A 20,304-nucleotide genomic window follows, 5' to 3' on the forward strand; every position below is an offset into this window, starting at 1 on the left:
CATATTTTATATTCATGAATACAGACATTCGAAATGAATTCATAGTTTTCATTCTGTCATACCTGGCTTTAATAAAGGCCATCTAATGATACAAACACAATTAATTTTAGGAGTTCTTCTGACTAACCTCTCATTATATTTTAAATAAAACTACTTATGAAAGTGGATTATACTATATTATATGAAATGATTATATTTCAAAGGATCATATTCCTTGTAAATCTGCAATCTTTCAATTTCGAACTTTAACAACATTTCGAACAAAATACATTTGATTCAATGTCGATTAAAAATCGTTTACAATTCAACTCTTCATGTCACAATTTTCTGCTAGCTCTTAACAATAAAGGTGATAAATTTAACTCTCTTCTAAGTTCCAAGACGCATTTTAAAGTGTTACGAAAATCACTTAACTTACAAACAGTGAGTGACTATAAGCATGTCTCAGCACCTTACCTATTGCCGAATCACCTTCTATCCTTTCTCCAGAGCACTTTCGAAGTACAATGAAAGACAAGTTAATCAAGTAACTCAGCAGCATATGGTATTTGACTTCCAAGAAGCTCAAGCCCTTAAAATATTAAAATAATGAAATATTAGAAAATTCCATACATAGTATATTTTAGAAATATGTAAAAATGTTTTTCTTAAGGCTCTAAACATTTTTATCTATTTACAACAAAACTATTAAACAGTTACCAAAATAAAAGAAATAATCATATGTACTGCAACATGTAATTATTGAGAGTTTGTAATATTTAACACTCATGCATTGTGACACTTATATTAGTGTGTGTTGAGTAATAGTGAGTATGGATTCGTTAGTGGAATAGGCTAGACGTTGGAGGTGTAGAACACCATCACTTCTCCGATCTTGAAAGAGGACAAACTGTGAGTTCGCGATTAGTTAGAGCAAGTGTATTCAAGACCGCCAATATGTCAGGTATATTGAGATCAACAGTATCTAAGGTAATGGCAAAATATAGAATTCATGGCAAGATTTCATCATGGTTTGAAACCATATCTAAGTGAGATAGACTGCCATACATTAAAGAGGAATGTGAAAAAGAATCGTAGAGCTAGTAGGGTATTCAATGAGAATCTGGAGCAATCTATGTCTAAAATCACAACCTAACGAGAACTGCATAACCTGTGGTAGTGCAGAGTCGTTCGTCGTAACGAGAGAACTCGGTCGTGCTGTGGCACCGATATTATTTTCAGTATTGATCTCTCTTAAATTTTCTCTAGTGGACAGCCTCTTTCCTCTGCATAGCTACGAAGCCTGTCAGAAAAGTATTTGACCTCCTTTGATTTTGAGGGGAAAAAAAAAAAAAAAAAAACGCAGGTTGGTCAAATTTTGCATCGTGGAAGAGGGATCCATGTCGTCTTCAGCCTGCGGGTGGCGTAACTCTTACTTGCGTCTGTGGAGGAGTGGTTATGTTGGATGTTCTTCTGCGGTCTCGGGCAGGTCTAAAATGGTGAGAACGTGGGTATACGGATAGGACCCGACAACACAGTCAACATCTATTTAGTGGATACATCTGACCTCGCCAAGGCCTAGTAAGTCTCGCGAAGACCCAGATATATTCGCCAGGTGCATAGCAAAATCAAAGCAATGTTGATTGTATTCTTCGATCGTGCATTATGAGTTCATATGGGTACAAAGGAATTCTCTTCATACATTTTCCGTCGTCTACGCGCTCTTTATCCGAAACGACCACACTTGTGGAACTCGGAAGACTGCATCAGGATGATGATTCCACTCATGCGGGTCACGTGATTGTCCTTTCGGCACAACACTAAATTTTGATGATTCGTCAAACTATTTACTCTCCAGGAATAGCCTTGTGAGACTTCCAGCTGTTCCCAAAAATCAAAAGGTACCAGACAGAAATTCGTTTTCGCACCCGAGAGGAGATCCAGGAATGCGACAGCACTTCTCGATTAGAGTTCCAGGTCTCTTTCGCACAATAAAATCGGTGTGTGGAAACAGAAGGGAGCCAGTTTGAAGGGGATTAGGACGACGAAAATACCAGGTGAGTGTATTGGATTTCCGACAGTCGGATACATTTCCGACAGGATTCGAGCCTCAATCTCTTTGTAATACGTCGCCCGGGACTCTGTGACCCTTGCGTAAATACAGACCTATTAATACGGTCCGTGAGTCGTCCTCCCCGGCAGCATTTATGTATGGTGAACACTAAAAGAAGTGTATACTTGAGATACCTCCTACCGTTAAACAAAGCGGCAGCTCAATACTGATGAACAGGAACTACGTGATTATTCCGTTGGTCCTATTGTTACTTTAAAAGAACGAATTACTGCTAGTAATTAGGTGGATATTTTAGGTAACCAGATACATCCTATAATACACATGTTGTCCCTAACAACGACGAAGACATTTCTTTTAAGATAAACAATGCGCCAATACACATAATCAGACTTGTTTAGGCATGGTTTGAGGAAATCTCCCGAGTCCCGCTAAATCCTACAATTTGAACATTAAAGGAGCAGTTCGACTTAGAAATGCATTTTTTACAATTTATTTCCATTTGTAGAGTTGAAAATTCTAAAAGGAATGGTGTTTGTTTGATCGCGATACGTTCAGTTGTTAGCGAGTAACAGAGGAAGAAAGATTTTGTGATGACGTCATAGGTGGGCAAAGAGCGAGAGCAGGCTTACATACTACACAGTGCCAAGCATTCCGTTTGTGAGAGGTGCGGTGGCACGTTCTAAGTGCGGTTTCCTTTTCCAGAACTGATTGCAAAGACTTACAAATATCATCTGCATGTAGAAAATGATATCTGATGGTGGGCTGTATAATATTATAAAACGTATCCTATAAAGCTTGAGTTCAGCGTTTCAAAAAAAAAAAAAAAAAAATCGAAAAATAGATAGCGGACGAGATTGCTGCAACACCTAAGTACCTTTTCTTTAATCATTCTTCCGATTCCCAAACATAAGTATGTTCATTTTCACGTTTTGTTGCAATTTTTAACGCTGACCCTATAATTTTGTGCTTCAAGGTATGTACAGGAGCGTAACATATGAGGCAAAAATGAAATAACATCTGTAAAGTTTGCCAGAATATGAAAAACACTTCACCGGTAAAATTTCTTTTATTCTCATAGCTGTCCGCGGAACAACTCTCATCACCCGTTTCATCATCATTGTCACATGATACAGAGATATTAAACGATTGATCAATATCTTGAGGAACAGTCATTGTCACTGATTCCTTCTACAAGCCGGTATATTTCACTCCCTAATTCACATTGTATAGCTTATTTCTAAAGCAGTAACTTCAGAATCACGAGTGACATCGTCTCTATTACCCTCTAATGCCTGGTCTTGACTACAACCATTAATTGCGTCTTGTACGATATTTGTACGTTGGTAACTGGACATAGATCGGTGCTTGTTCAATGGCTCGGATTTTAAACCTTTCTATAATATACTTGGAACAGCATTCTTTCTCAGTTTGCGTGTAAATAATTCTCCTGGCATTAGCCAGAAGTGGATCTAGACGGTAAAAACTCAGGGAGGGGGGAGTCAGAACCCAGACTATGATATGTATATCATGTTTACTAAAAACTTTCAAAAATATCTAAATAATAGCTTAAATCAATTTTGTTACTCAAAAACTGGGGGACCTAAGCCCCCGGCCCCAGCCTAGATCCGCCACTGGCATTAACTTTTCTTTCAGTAAACTTGACTTCTCGAAGGCAGGCTCTTCAAGATGTTTGGAACACGAGTGATTTTATTTGGTACATTTTTTTTCCCATTGATTTCCTTGAGCCATAATTTATATCGATGTGGTGATTTCTCACGACTTAGAAACGTAAAAAAATATACTTTACGTCCTCAGCTTCAATTACACAAGAATTACAACCGAAAACACAGCAGGTATTAAGCATTTCTACTTCACTTCACAGACAAAGCACGCGCTGTACTAACACGTGTTTTCTACTTCACACTAGTGTTCTTTTCAGAAAAAAATCCAGGGGGGGGGGCGGGAAGAGACACTTAGTATTCGGAGAGGCACATTATTTTTACACAGTACTATTATATTTATTACATTATAGACGTACGATTTTGGTCTCCTCCGGGGTAATCTCTAAGAGCTCCTGGAGACAGTGCCACCCTAAAAACATGTCTGAAAGAAACACTGTTTCGCACAACAAACGTAATTACTGCTCTTTCTCTCTCTACTCTTTTTTATACTAATGCTATAGGAAAAACAATTAACAAAAACTTCCCTCAAGAATTCAACACAGAGCAAGACAAATCCAAAACACAATCTATTAAATCCAATGCACTATTAAACGTTTATCAGCTGCGTACAAGGGAGTGGTTGCTGACTCACATTGAGTTTCTCGCGTATCCCACCCATGACGTCACAATTTACGATTCATCAAAAACAAATGCCTGTAGAAGCTGAACGAGACGGCCTATCAAGATATAAAAAATACAGGTCTCTCATTTTTTGTTTCTCTTTCTATTGCACCAAACTTGTTTTTAACTCGAACTGCTCCTTTAATGAAGGATTGTTGTCAGGTTTAGAGCAGCAAGTCCAATGCAGAGTTCCTCTTCCTACATTACTGACGCGGTGATTCCGGTATAAATTTCCTCCTCTATTGCTTACGCACCGATACCAATGCAATTCCCTCTCCTCCTACACTGCTGACGCAACTCGTGCCGAAATGCATTAAGAAATACTCTAGAAACGATTTAGAAGTTGTGCGCGATAAATAGGAGTTGCGCTATAGGTTAAAAGTTGTCCTATGTCGTATTAACAATTTCACAAGTAAACTAAATTTTGCTAAAGTGTTTCCACTATTTTGATAGGTATAATCTTTAGATTATACCCTTCTTAAAGAGAACAGCGAATACGTTTAGCTTGGGCGACAATTATTTAGGTTAATGGTGCAATTTGGTCACCAATTCAACTACTACCTCAATTTTCACTACGTTTTCTCACTATTTATTTATTTATTTATTTATTATTTAAATTGCGGAGTTAAGGCATAACCTTTTCTTCCACTCAACCATTTACACTTTTCTTTTACAGTCGGAACTCATTTTTTTATGACGAGAATAAAAATGATATACAGTTAGGTATGTTAAAGAGTTACCGACATACAGAATACAGAAAATAAAACATGAAAAATGAAACTGAAACTTATTACATATAAAATAAACACTAAAACAATGCGAAAAACATGTTAAAAACTGTACAAGAAGAAACAAAGATATCAATCTTAATTATATATAACATAAAATACATTCCTATGATTCACTATCTATAGATAAAATGATGCACCTACTTAAGTGATTGTGTATAATGTATATATTTATACACATGTATCAGAAGGGAATAGAAAAGAAACCAACAAGAAATGGAAAGAGAAAAAAAAAAAAAAAAAAAAACGAACGACTGCATGGTAACGCCAGGAATAGTTTCGTGTGTAACAACTTTTTTAACTTACTGAAGACCTTCATTAGAAATATATTCTTTAAGCCGACGTTTAAAAGTCAATACTGAACCAGAATTTCTGATACTTTCAGGGATTTTGGTGGCAAATAGTGTGAAAGATTTGGAAAAGAAATTAGATTTGTGCGTTTGAACGGCGAGTGTTGTATTTCCTTTAGACCGGGTACTTAGTGGGTGAGTATCGCCGAGAAATTTAAATTTAGAGGATAGATAAGTAGGTTTTTTACAATTAATTATTTTATATAAAAGTGTTAGAGAATGAATGCGGCGGCGGGTGCTTAGATTGCACCATCCTAGTTGCTGATAACAATGGGAGATGTGGTCGAAGCGCTTTTTATTAAATATGAATCGAACGCAGGCATTCTGAATGCGCTGTAAACGTTTTGCCAGATCTTCGGTTAAATCAACATATGCTGCATCACAATAATCTAAATGAGAGATTACCAATGACTGAACCAGGGACGCTTTAATGGATTCCGGAAGAAGGTTTTTTAAACGCTGAAGAGAATGAAGGGAGCCGTAAGCTTTCTTGCATACTCTATTAATATGGTCTATCCAATTTAGGAATTTATCGATCTGGAGTCCTCGGCTATTGACGCTATCGCTTACAGGAATGGCTACGTTGTTTACAAGAACATTCGGTAGGCTTGTAATATTGATTGTGGAGAGTAGTTTACGAGAACCAAGCATTATATATTTTGATTTGGTTGGGTTTACTTGCAGTCCATTGTTACGTGCCCATGTGCAGATACTTTCAATGTCACTGTTTAAGTAATAAATCGCGGTGGTTAAATTTAGGGGATTAGTAGTTAAATAGCATTGTATATCATCTGCATATAAGTGATATTTACAATGGGTGATGTGCTCAGGTAAATCGTTGATGTATAAGAAAAACAGAAGAGGTCCTAGGACGCTGCCCTGCGGGACTCCACATGGAACAAGTTTCGTATTGGAACATATGTTATTAGTGACAACTTTTTGTTTTCTATTTGATAAATAGGAGCTAAACCAAGATAAAGTTGACTGGGAGAAGTTGTAGAAGGAAGACAGTTTGGCAATCAGTATGTCATGGTCTATAGTTTGGAAAGCTTTAGAAAAATCTAGTAGGGATAACAGTGTAACTTGACGTTCATCCATAGCGGCACGAATATCATCAGTGATATTTACTAGAGCAGTGCAAGTGCTGTGCTGAGATCTGAAACCTGACAGAAACGGATTTAAGATGTTAATTTTCTCGAGGAACTTTAGTTAATTGGTCATGTATTATATGCTCTAATGCTTTGGAGAGTGCAGGGAGTATACTAATAGGACGAAGATCTGCTTTTGTTGGATTTTTAGTTTTAGGCAATGGGCGAACGTGAGAGAGTTTCCAAATTGATGGAAATTCTCCGGTTGTGATGGAACTATTAAAAATATGCACAATGACATCATTTGTATACCTATTCAAGAATTAAGTTGGTAAGATACTGACCTTCGCTGTTGACACTTCTCCCCTCTTCACACGCTCTAACATCTTATCAACAACTCCAGTCACCTGCTTCACATGCTCCTTCATTTCCTGAAGAAGTTGCAATGCTTGAGGCAAGTCTCGCCTTACTACTTCATCCGATGCCTACAAATATAAAATAAATACTAAATGCAAGCATACCATTATATGTAAAGCAAAATAGCAGGAAAATAACATACAATTAGAAATATTAAAATAATAAACAAGATCATCGGCTTTCCAGTTACCACTAAAGAAGTTTAGTATAGAGGCAGGAAATGACTGTTAAAAGCAACCATATTTCACTCGTAACTTCATTCTAACGACATTTCTGGCCAATAAGATTTAAATGTATCTTGTTACACTCTAATCAAGTATGAATGTATTAAATCTTGGTTGTCATTTCAACTGTGGCTGATTTGTGTGTATGGACAAGTAACTGAACTGAATTTGTCTTGTTGATACTCCGGAACAGTTTTATCGCCAATATATCAACCAGTTTTATTTCCATTACTGGACAGTGGGTAGCGTCATGTGCCTTTCGTGCACGTGGTCTTGGATTCGATTCTCGGTAGGAGAGTACAATCATTTACTTTCATTAACCAATCGTCTCGCTAACCTTAAGGGCACCACCGTGGGACGTTCAAATAAAAATAAAATAATTTCAATTTTTCCCATTGCTGGAACTTCTCCCAACGACAATTGTAATATTTCATGATAAAACAGCTGTCACAGGAAAAGAAATGTGTTTGAAAAATTTTCAGAACAAAGACTACATAGGAGGATTTATTCCGATTACTGCCAAACTCAACATTATTTTTTAAAAAATAACAAAAGTGCGCATCAACCACAAGAGTGAAAGCATCTGACTGGCCAAGAAGTGTAGAGTTTAATGCACTGATACGGTCAGCCAGAGACCCAGGTTCGATTCCTGACCAAATCGAACCTCTGAATTTCATCAAATAAGTGATAAATTGTAGATAATGAAAATAAAACGATTTCAATTCTAATTTGAGTACCGATTTTTAGAAGTCTCCTCCCAATGATTCGTACCGGTTATTTGGAACAAAGTAAGGTGAAATTATTAAGGTGCTTGTGTACAGACATATAACTTGCCAACATCTGTTTCACTTCAGTTTTAAAACATACTTCATGAGAAAACCGGCAAAGGTTAATGCGTCTGTCAACTTAAAAGCAATGCTGTAATTAGCACGAATATTTCTCTATTGTTCTGATGTTTATTTGATTATACCGAATGAAGACAATGAGAAAATAGCAGCGATATTAATAAGAAAATTTAATGATAAAAATTCAAGCACCATACATATTATTTCTACAATGAAAGGAACACATTAAAATGTATAGTTCTTCAAGGAACGCAGGGATGTGCACTGAGGATGGCGACATTTGTCGCTAAAATGTCTGCGTTGATTTGCTATTAGGGTGTCTTTGTGAATCTTTTTTTGTTTTAATTATTCGATATGATTCCTATTAACTCAATAAGTAACGTATTGTAGAATTTTAATTTCAGAAACACTTGATTAGTTAACTCAAATTTAAATTCTGCTCTTATACTTTTGAATAAAATGGAAAATACAAGTGTACACAGTCCTTAAAAATTTATAGGTAAGAAAATTTACACTTGATTTACACTTAGGAATTTCCGATATAAATAAAATTTACGAACGATGCTTTGATCTGAAATTTAAAAAAAAAAAAAAAACGCCAAAGTTTGAAAGCCATCTCGTGAGTGAGGCATGAACTAATTAGGAAATTAACTATTGTTGAAATGTCATTAAGTAGTTACAATTTCTACCATCGGCATTCAGAGATTCATACTTTTTCAAACTTAGTTGCCATAAATCTTAGATTATGGTAAAAGTTCGTCTTACGTAAAGAGACTGGGACGATCTACTTACGTACGTCGAAGATAGTCTATATCGTGGCGAAATGAGAAGGAAATAGTACTTAAGAAAAATTCACATGGTGCAACTAAGGCTTGCAGCACACATGAATTTTGTTTCACTTTAAGACTTTTTTTTTTTAACTATAAATCAGAAAATCATATTAAAAGAATGTAGGTCAAACTTAACTTTTCCCGTGTTTCGTCCCTCTTAACAAACGTCATGCTTTACATAACATAAGCTACACTATTCGTATCAGCCACCCCACTTTCAGAACAGCACTAACATTTTCGAAGATATAAAGAAATCACTTAAAGTAAAATTGCGTCTCTTTTTAAAAAAGAAAATAATAATAACTGTAAAATACACGAAAATATTAAAATTTAAAAAAAAAAGTACGGTAAAGCCTTTCGTGCTAAGAAGTAAATATCAGCTGAGAAAGTACACGATAGGATAGGATTTTAGATTTCTGGGCTTTCGGCATCTAAGGCCATTTAGCCCTTCACGTTTTTGAGGGATGACGTTCCTCGGCAAGCACACAATCCGGGGAAAGGGAAGGAAGAAAGGATTGGGGAAGGAAGGAAGCGGCCTGGGACCTATAAGTTAGGTACCACCCCGGCATTTGCCTGGTGTGAATGAGGAAAACCCAGGAAAAACCTCATTCAGGGTGGCTGGCCTGGAAAAACGTTTTACACTTTTTCGACCGAGTGGCACCACCGGGAATCGAACCCGGGACGAGAAAGTACACGAGTTTTCGAATCATTCCTCGGCTGAAAACGTCCAATTTTTAACCACTATTTCATAACATTTCCTAAGTTCTGGAAAAGCGACAGCCAATTTATAATGTACTGAAAGCCAGGACCAAAAAAAAAAAAAAAAAAAAAAAAAAACTTGCGGGCCAGGCAAATTAAAAATGAATGTAAAATAATGTCAATACAAGGAATTTTAATATTACTTAAAAAAGAAAAGAAAAAAAACTTGGAATAATGAGCAGGCCGCCATTAGGCATCACTATTCTAGACCTAAAGTGTCATGTAATCAAAATTTCAATTGTTGTTTATTTTTAATTTGTTATTTTCGAAATCGTAAAATGGTTCGAATCTACTTTCTTACGCTAATGAATACAAATTTATTTTTACAGCACAAAAGAATCAACAATTACCAACTTGCAACAACACTCATTATTATACTTTAGCTATACTTGGAAAAATTATTTCCATGTACTTAGTTGCTATGGAAGTGCATAATAATTTCATTAAGTTAAAAATTCCTCGAAAGTTCAGGGAAGATATTCTGCAGTTATCATAAAACAAACGAATTAATAGTGTGTCACTATCTGTTATCAATCGAGGGTAAGTAAAATATATTATGAAGTAGGCTTCACGTGCTTGCATCATAAACTATTATGTAAATGTATTGAAAACAATATCAGCATCATTTAACTGGAACTTAAGTTTATGAACTGTTCTTTCTTAGTGTTTACAGTAAAATATAGTTTCTATACTATCCGGTATTTGGAATTTGTCACTCCACATCATTTTACCAAATTAACCCTAAGACTCCCAGTGGAGTCCAATGGACCCTAAGACTATGTTTGACAGTTCGTCAGTATTATTTTCCGGGATTCTAAGGGTTAAACACGAATATCCTACAATATTAAACGGATCCACTTTTCTATATTGTTTCCTCGAGCTATTATGTTAGATCGGTCGCATTCACTATGCGCCAAAAGCTTTATCAAAAAAGCAAAATGTACGGAAGGCTTTGAAAAGGAAGCATTAGGAAAAGAGAACTTTGAAGATAGTTAAGAGGCTTAAATTGACACTACTCATCTTGGACTTCTAGTCACTGGTACCCATATATGCTCTTAAATAACCATGCATTGATGACAAAGAAAAGTTTAGTATACAACTTAATGGAGTGATCTGTACCAAAACTAGCAGAGAGATTAGAACGACTGACATTATGCTTTAATCATGTGTTTTACACTGCTAGTGTAAATAGCTTGAGGAGCAGACTTATAAATAAATTCAAACGATTTTTACTTTGCTCGTTTGTATTCTGTTTTGTGTACATGATATTTTGAACTAAATGTAACAGAATACGTAAGAGCAAACCAGCGTTGGCAAAAACCATGGTTTTTATTGAAAAAACCAAACAACCAGGGTTTTTTTTTTTTTGGTTTAAACCCGTTTTTTTTTTATAATAATAATAATTTGCTCTATGTATTTATATCACATATGGACAAAAATAAGTTTGTTTCGCCTTTGTGTTATTGTGCAACAAGCGGGTTATGTTGGAAGAAGTCACATAACGCTTAAAGCGGAATCCAACCACTTCTCGGCTTACATCCGAAGGAAATTGTCCTTCATTTCGACTCGAAACCGGGACTAATTAGCCACAACTGCGATAGTCTGCCGACTCACTCACGAAGGACTCCTGATAAAAATCCGTTGTACTGATCTTTACATACTTGTTAATATAATTGTCAAGAGTCATTTCAGAAGGACAAAAAGATAAATGGTTGAACAAGTGAAACCATTATACAGATTTACATATGGACAATTTCAAAATACTGCAGAGTACAGAAGAACTAATTTAGTCCAAGTTAGTTCACTACGACTTTTATTAGTCCAAGTTAAAGAAATAGGACGACTTAATTTGCATATTAGTAAGAAAAGTGAATAAAGATACGAATTATTAACTCCACTTTGACCCATTTCTACATAAATAGATATCAAAGTTATTTCTGATTTCAATAAATGCCTCTCGTGCGTTTTGTATGACCCCCCTTCCCCCCAAAGTACGGCATTTCGATGTATTTTATCAATAGTAAACAACATTATTAGAACGAAACAATATTTAGAATTTTTCTTTGATTTCAACTGCATAATAATAATAATAATAATAATAATAATAATAATAATAATAATAATAATAATAATAAACTATTAAAAAATCACATAAGAAACATTCATAAACTTATACAAAAAACAAAAGTTGCTTTTGTAGTATAATCCCTTTGAGTACTGAATGGAGAATTTAAGTCTGAATATAATACGAATAATATACGGGAGTGAAACGTAATAACCAACAAAGTGTGTCCATCAAGATTTTACGAACACGCACTTTTACGAACATTTTTCGCTTTTTGGTTTAAACCTTTTTTTTTTTTTTTTTTTTTTTTTTAACAGTTTAAACCAGCCAACCTTGGAGCAAACTGAGATCATTTTGAATGTATGTGCTTTATAGTTTAATACATTATCATGGATCACATTGAAATTCTGATATTGATTTACATTACTAAGAACGTAATTTCCCCTGACCCGCAACTCCACCATTTATAGTGAAATCTGGAAAAAATAGTTTTTTTTTAATCGGCCTCCATCATTCCCATAGCCGTCCACGCTATTCTTTTTTCATTCTGTTTTAAACAGCTGAATGAAAGATCACCGACTTTAAGAATGAGAGAGTGTATGGCTGTTCTGGAAGTGGACGGAGTAGCGTAGTGATTAACGCAGTGACACGGTACGTCGAAGATCCAGGGTTACAATCCCGATCCAGTTATGCCCTTTTTTATTCTTTGTGCATCATTGAATTCGCATCTATAGATAAGTTGGTGTGTGAAAAATTGGTTGTTTCCTCCATCCATTAATATAAGTAATTATACTTACTATGAGTAAACCTTCCCGTACTTGGAATACAACATACCATTAGTGCCTAACGATATTTATACACTAACATATCTCGGAATTCTGAATACACTCATAAATAAGTAAATATACATCATAATTTGGCCTCTCTCTTTATCCACAATCAACAAAGTATATTGTTTGCTTGCTCTATAGCATTTTTTATTTTATTTATTTATTTAATTTATTCTTTCAAAGCTCTTAACACGTTCTGATGTTTCTCAAGCATCTTTATTTCTAAAGAATATTATCTTTGTACAGTGTTTTTATCATAGTCTTAATGAATTTGCATTGATTGTTTGAGATGTTCTTCTAATCTTCTGTGAGCAGCTATAATGTTTGTTAACATTGCTTGAATAATAGGAACACACTGAATACTTTCATGGAAATCGGATTGCGTTAGCTCTGACTCTTCTGTGAAATATAGCAATTTTTCTTATTCTCGGCACATTTTGAAGCATTTCCCGGAATTTCTTTTACTTTCGAATCAGTATGAACCCTGATAATATAATAGTTTCTACTTTAGCATTATGCTGCTCACCAACCGAGATAATATGCATGTGCTTGCAACTAGTGATTGCAACTGGTCATCTGACAATCCACATGTGTGCAAGAACAACAACTGCATCCCATAAAGGTAGGTGCGTGGTGCGCTATCACATGGCGCTGAATAGTCGGACCTTTATTTTTCTACAATACAGTCGACGGCATAGCGTATCGTGAACTTATTACGTAGGTTCCATGGTTGCCAGATTTTGTAAACGAAAAACGGGGATACCAATCTCAGCCTATATATAAGGTCATGTTTCTTACTCATTTGATGAGAGTCAATTAATTATCTGTCTTTTCCCGGTTACTACTCACAATTTACTCACAATTACTACCCGGTTACTACGAATGAAGCCCCACAAGGGATGTAAAAAGAATGTGAAAAGGTAATGTAAGAAGAGCTGCTTGGCGTCCCTTATTCCGAATTTCGATTTGTTGTGTTTAACAGGTCTTAAATTTTGCGCCATTTACGACACACTCTCCCATTTATGATTGAAGAGTGAGACTTTTTTCTTTCTTGTGTCTTAACCTGAGTTAAAAACACTATCCTAAAAGAAATACAAATTTAGCATTTAGCAAGAAAAAATACATTTTCCCTAAATTCAGAACAATAAACAAAAACTAGATCTCTTGAAAGACTTACGCAGGGTCTCCAAAAGTTTGGCACAAAACCAAATCCAGTATCAAAATGAAACAAGACATATACCTTTAATGCCATTTTTTGTGTTTGGGTAAATTGTTACGGAACTTTATCCTGAAAATTTTATCATATAAAGGAAAAACGTAAACCCAAAATTATGAAATGCGTCCACAGCATCTTTAGGAATATTTATCCTCACGGGAAAATATAAGACAATTCAGTTCTCAGAAGAAATTGTGCCTAAGCAGACGGGCAGCGACTGAGAGCAGTATTGCCATTGTTGATTAAAGTTGCAACAATAAAGCAGTTCTGCGCTGCCGACTGAAGTATAAAATAACTCGTAGAAAACCCGTCACAGGGAAAAATACGTTTGATATTCAAGGAATTATTTACATAACATAATATTTTTTTAAATCCTTTTTTTCTTACTATGGAAGAAACCCATAGGTCGGAAGAATAGATGTGATTTCGAATATCTCGTTTTGTTTAATAAAATTAATTGGCTATACAAATCTACCGAAAACCTTTCGTTTTTAGAAAGGAAAACTGGGACAAACAGGCGTCCCGAAAGCCTTTTTCGGCACATTTAATTTCGGTGCATGTAAGTAAAAGTTTTATCACAATAATTTCAAACTTTCTTTTTCATTGTTTTCAGGAATTGCATAATATATATAGATCCTTAACACACCTTCTGAAGCACTGAAACATCAGCACTGTTGCCAATTCAGTATTAATATATGAAAAATACGATTTCCCTAGTTACCCTTTACAGAGGCCTTATCGGTGGAAATGAACAATTCTTTCCGCTCCATAGTTTTCAAGCTACACCAACTAAACAAACTGAAAATTAACGACAGAACGTCCGTGATATGACTTATTTGAGTCGATTTACGTGCTTTGTAAAAAAAGTGGTCTAGGTGAGCATCATAGGAAGGGGCATTGTGTATTGGACACCCTGTACAAATACAAAAAGAATAAATTCGCATTACTTTTTATTTCAGACTGGCTGAAATGCCCAGTTTTTCCTTGGAAAGATTAGGTGCATGGAAAATATTCGAGCCTCCTCTTTCCCTTAGGATATGTATATAAATGAAAGTGTAAAAATAAAAACTGCAGAAGATATACTATTTTTGGTATAAATTTTGAATACCATTCTTCCTTAGGATACGCCCTTTACGCAAAGTAACATAATAAAAGAAAAAACAGCTCAAGGGAGGTACCAACTATATTCAAAATCTATCTGAACTTTCCAACCGTTTCCCCGTAATGCGACAACAAACAGCTGGCAACATCGCTTTCAATGTGAAAGGAATTATAGAAAGTTCGCCTCCCCTTAAAACGATAAGTTTCAAAAACGTGGGTACAAGTGCCCCCCATTTTTAATGAGGAGTTTATATACTGAGTTTTATCTTCCTAAATTGGCAAGCTCAAGATATATTGTATTCTTTACTTAAATTTAGAACTCCCTCCCCTACGATACGCCAATGAATCAAAATAATATATTAAAAACTGGGTACAACGAAGGAGTAACTATCCTTAAAAATTCATTTCAAAGTGTTCAACCGTTTCCCAGTGACACAATTACAAACAACAGGCAACACTGCTTTCAGTGTATAGAAGGAAATATAGAAAATGCCCCTCTTAACCCTTTAAATTGAGAATTCTCAAAAATGCTGGGACACGGGTCTACTTATTTTTAATGACAGTTTTATATATAGTGCCAAGTACAGGGTCGTGAGATACTCTATTTTTCGTATAGATTTTTGATCCTTTTGCTTCCTTCCTTAGAATACGCATTTTAATCAAAGTAACTTAATAAAACTCGAGCTCGGAAGCATGTGATAACTACATCCAGAAATTCATTTCAAATGGTTCAGCGGTTTCCTCATGATTCCATCACAAACAAGATCCTTTTCATTTTTATACAGAGCGTTCAAAAAGTCTCTATACACCTGAATTGTCACATATTCAAAGCAACGAGAAAATTATTTTACTCAGAATTTGTTATATTTTATGGCATAAAAGCACTATGTACAGGGCGTAGCATATACACACACATTTTCACAGTAAATGTTGGAAATGTCCCCCATGAGCTTCCAAACATTCAGGTGTCACGATTCAGGTATAGAGACTTTTTGAACGCTCTGTATAATGGATTAGAATTGAACATGAATTTGGTCGAGTGCAAGCAAAATTCGATATACATGATTCCCAAACATTTTATTTTCAATGGTATTCTGTTCTGGTCATGATGTCTTGATAAATACATACTTTAAGCCAATTCCCAAACAAGAAATGTACTAAGAAACACCACTTAAAGAGAATGTAATTAGTATAATCACATTAAGGTTATTATTTCAATCCGAGTTTTAAAGTATATTTTTGGACGTGATCCCACCCCTACATCAAAAAAAGTACATTGGGAATTTTGGGGCTGGGAAAAATTCCAACAACTCTGGTACAAAGTCTCAAGTTCAATGACGTAGTAAGGAATGAAATTGTTTTCACATCACTATTTACTGGTCCAATAGTGGATACTTTTGGGATCAGCGAAAATGCCTCCTGGTTCTTCGGCACCCTAACCCCTCCTACTCGTCCACCTTTGCTATGTCAGATGCCTACACTGCACACTGAGTTAGGAAACAAAACCCCTTGTGCAAGAATATCGGTTAAATATAGGAAATATAAACAGAATGAAACTTTTTTTCTTTTTTAAAGAAATTAAAAGAAGATTTCTGTCTCATAACAGTATATTTATGGTGATATGCGTGCAGATATAAAGTAACTAGAAATATTCAAAAAAAACTTGAATTCTTTAACTAACAATAAATGTGTTGTACATTTTCGAAGTAGATGTTTCAATAAACTTAGCAACTTTGGAAAAAATGTAGTAGAGCACATGTTGACTTAAAAATGTTAAAATTTTGTAATTTATCAGAAAATTTACTGTCTATAACTTTAAGTGTGCCTCAAGAACTCGCTGGTGCACATTCACTTTGGGACAACTTCACCTTTGCGTGTGTAAACACTGCAACCGGAAATATGCCATAAAAACAACGGGTTAAGTGCTGTATCGCCGGACCAATTTCAGGAAAATCATCGGGTGAATTGGAGAATTTATTTTGGTTTCCAAGGAAGAGTGAGCGAAAGTCAGATGAGGAGTATAGATGAAGTTAAGAAAGTGGTTGTTATTGGGAGATTTTCTTGATTAAGTAAGCGACACATTATGCGAAGGTGGAAAGAACTATTTGGCGGAGAGGTGCACTCGTTACGATTTAGTCTTGGGGAAACCAGTGTGGAAATGGCGGGTATATTTCTACACGATTGTAAACGATTTTCTACCCGAAATCAAAAAGTTTACACGCCTCTGTTTCGAAGGTATAATATAACCTAACCTAATGTAACTTAATTTTAGTTATTTTGGTACTTTTCTGAATGGCATTTGGCATCTCCCACAAATCCACACATCAGGTGTTTTATGCCACAAACTGTTTCGAGCTATCCTCGTTTATGTGTATCCCCTCCGATGCCGACGCGCCTGCTCTCTATGAACGTACCCCCTTACAAACTACTCGGACTCTCTTGCTGCGCTCCTGCCCTGCGTACTTTTTAATGACCACTTAGCACAGGTTGGTTTGTGCTTTTGTCCTGTAATTTTTATGCTCCTAACATAAAGCAACGTCATCTAACGTAACTTAATGTAATCCAATAAAATATAACTGAATGCAGTACATTTTGGTGCTTTTTTAATTTTTCAAAGTGGTCCGGCGATACGGCACTAATGCCCAAATCAACATATGCTTTGTGGTAGGGGGGTATGTTTAGTAGAAAGGGTCCAGAAGCACAAAATTTACAGGAGAAATGAGTGATGCAAGTACTTAGACGTAACCAAATCTAACCTAACCTAACATAAACTAACGTCAGCTAACCTGAACTAACCTAAACTAATGTAATATTAGTAAAAATAAGCGAAATTCTATCATTTTTTAGAAAATTATCCGGGACTCCTACACTAATATAACATAAACTAAACTAACCTAACGTAACCTAATCTAGCCCAACCTAACTTAAACTAACCAACCCTACCCTAAACTAACCGAATGTGAACAGAAATTACCAAAATTGTAACATTTTTTAGAGAAAAGAGCTGGACCCCTTCTGCTAAACATAGGCCGCGGTAAGTAACAAGAACGAATGCTATCCAAGCGAGTCGGGGCAAGAGCGTAGCAGGGCAGTCCAAGCGAGGGATGCGTCCATAGAGAACAGGAGTCAGCAACCGATACGCGTAAACGAGGATACCACTAAAACCACTATTATCTTCATTCGAAATATTTGATACCGTTGTACATAACAGCAATACTATACGCGATGATTAAGATATTCTTTTTTGCCCGGTAAATTTTTATTTAAGTACTGAATCCTAGAGTAACTCCATAACTTGACTTACTTGAACCATTTTGGTGCTATGTATTTCTTCGTGCACTGTGTATTTTACAGCACTACAACTTTGCTTTCTATGTTCTTACAACACAGCGAAGAAAGAATGCGTTTCAACAGAAATACAAAATCAAATATTCACTAAACAGCTTTCTACAAATAGCACGTGAACACTACCCCATGTTTTCAGAATGGGTTTACATGCAGCTTTGCCAGGTCAGAATATGTCGGACTATCGTAAACTATCTGTAAAAACAACATATTTTTTCTTAAAATACCTGGATGGGTATATACAGGCCCTTATTTAGGTAATTGCTATTCTGTGCTTGAGCATAGGCGGCAGAATATAGGAGGCGGCGACAACATTTTGGAATTTTAAGATTTACAATAGAATAATATTTAAAATTTCCAAGTCCCAGAGTCCCCCGCAAGTGCGAGAAAATATGTTAATTTGTTTAATTCGCTTTAATTACAGTAGTTACTAATTAGCTATAATTTAGCTTATCTGATTATTTTTAAAAAGTCATCCTTTCCCACCCCACCTCATGGGGTGCAGATGAACATCATGAAACCTGATACAGTGAAATGCAGCGACCTCGAAAACTATAAATTCAACACTAATATATGTCGTTTTCGATTACTTTTAAAATCTCGCTCTTTCCCTGGGGAGTGGAGTATGATCTTGATGTTGAATTGGATTAAGATTGTCACTATTCATCTCAGCAACCTGAAAAACTATGAATTCAACTCTTAATATTGGTCATTTTCGATGATTTTTAAAATGTCCCCATTTTATTCTTATGGGGACTTTGCACCCCCATATTATAATTATCATTGAGAGGATTGGCCATTTAAAATTATGTTGTAACTTTTGTAATTGTAATCACTGGCGCAAATACTGGGGGATGAGGGGACCCCCTCCAATAATCCGATTTGAAATGTGTTTTTTGGGGAGAAATGTGATTATTTATGTCCGATTGTTACAAAGGAAAGTGAGATGAAATTGATATTCTTCAGAATAAGCCTCAAATCTGCCAGCCTTCCAATGTTGAAGACAACTCCGCTTCCCTGATCCTCCACAGCATTATTTTTCCACTTCATAATATTTCAAGAGTATAAAATTTAAAAAAAAAAATTAAAAAATGCCCCCTCAATGTTGAAGACAGATTTGCGCCGCGGACTGAAATACCTAAACTGGTATTTAACAAGAGCCGGTATGTTTGCAAAATCACGCTTGTTTCCTTGTTTGAGACAAAAGTTTGTGCACGAGAGGCGGCAAATTACTTAGAGCAAAGGGCGCACAATATATAAATACAGGCCTGGGTGTATGTAGTGATTATTTGTATTTAACTCAGATATCTTCTACTTCAACACAGTAGACCTAATTCATAGATAATGCCGAAACAGCAGATGAATTAATTTCTTGTTGCAGCATTCAGAGGCATCGTAAATCTCAATAACCCACGTAATAATCGTTTTTTGTTTGTTTGTTTGTTTGTTTGTTTGTTTTTTTTTTTTTTTTAATATATAAATAGGATAGTTGCCCTTTGCAGTTCATTGTTGAGTGAGTCGATATTTAAGCTAGTTCATTCCAGTCTGACAGTGGCGTATTTAGGATATGGTTTCGGAGGGCTATGAACAACATGCGAACAAGCACTTATATTTTTCATAGAAATGGTAAGAAGGATTAGCTATTGTTGTACATGGAATTTCGGGGAGGCCTTGAGTCCGATAGCCAGCCCCCTAAGGACGCCATTGCAGTCTAATGTCGAGTCACGTTCGGCATGCTTTTATTTGGCAGTGATGTCATTAGAGGGGAGCTTGGGAGTGAACCGGCCCCCATTACAGAATTAAATTCAACTGGAAAATTCAACTTAATAGCTGATGAAACCCGTAATATTAGTATTAATGAACAGAGTTTAATGTAAGTATAAGATATGTTAAAGATGATTAACCAAAGGATTTATTATTATTATTATTATTATTATTATTATTATTATTATTATTATTATTATTATTATTATTATTATTATTATTATTATTATTTGTAAAGCTTAAAAACAGTTAAATGCTACTGCGAGCTATTGTAAATGCTTTGATGA

The 20,304-nt window shown here is 35.5% G+C and overlaps 1 protein-coding gene across 1 annotated transcript in view; it reads right to left on the minus strand.

Moving 5' to 3' along the window:
- LOC145674108 (neuroguidin) overlaps positions 1-18,406 on the minus strand; it is a 38,857-nt gene extending 20,451 nt beyond the window's left edge. The window contains exons 1-3 of the mRNA XM_081743933.1: positions 18,213-18,406; positions 6,966-7,106; positions 457-571 (exon numbers count right to left, since the gene is read on the minus strand). Coding sequence (XP_081600059.1) covers positions 457-571; positions 6,966-7,106; positions 18,213-18,221 — 265 coding nt within the window. The 5' untranslated portion in view covers positions 18,222-18,406. The remainder of the gene's footprint in view (positions 1-456; positions 572-6,965; positions 7,107-18,212) is intronic.
- Positions 18,407-20,304: the final 1,898 nt, after the last annotated feature.

Source organism: Thermobia domestica, chromosome 2, assembly GCF_964235325.1.
Source record: "Thermobia domestica chromosome 2, izTheDome1.hap1.1, whole genome shotgun sequence".
Taxonomy (NCBI): Eukaryota; Metazoa; Arthropoda; class Insecta; order Zygentoma; family Lepismatidae; genus Thermobia; species Thermobia domestica.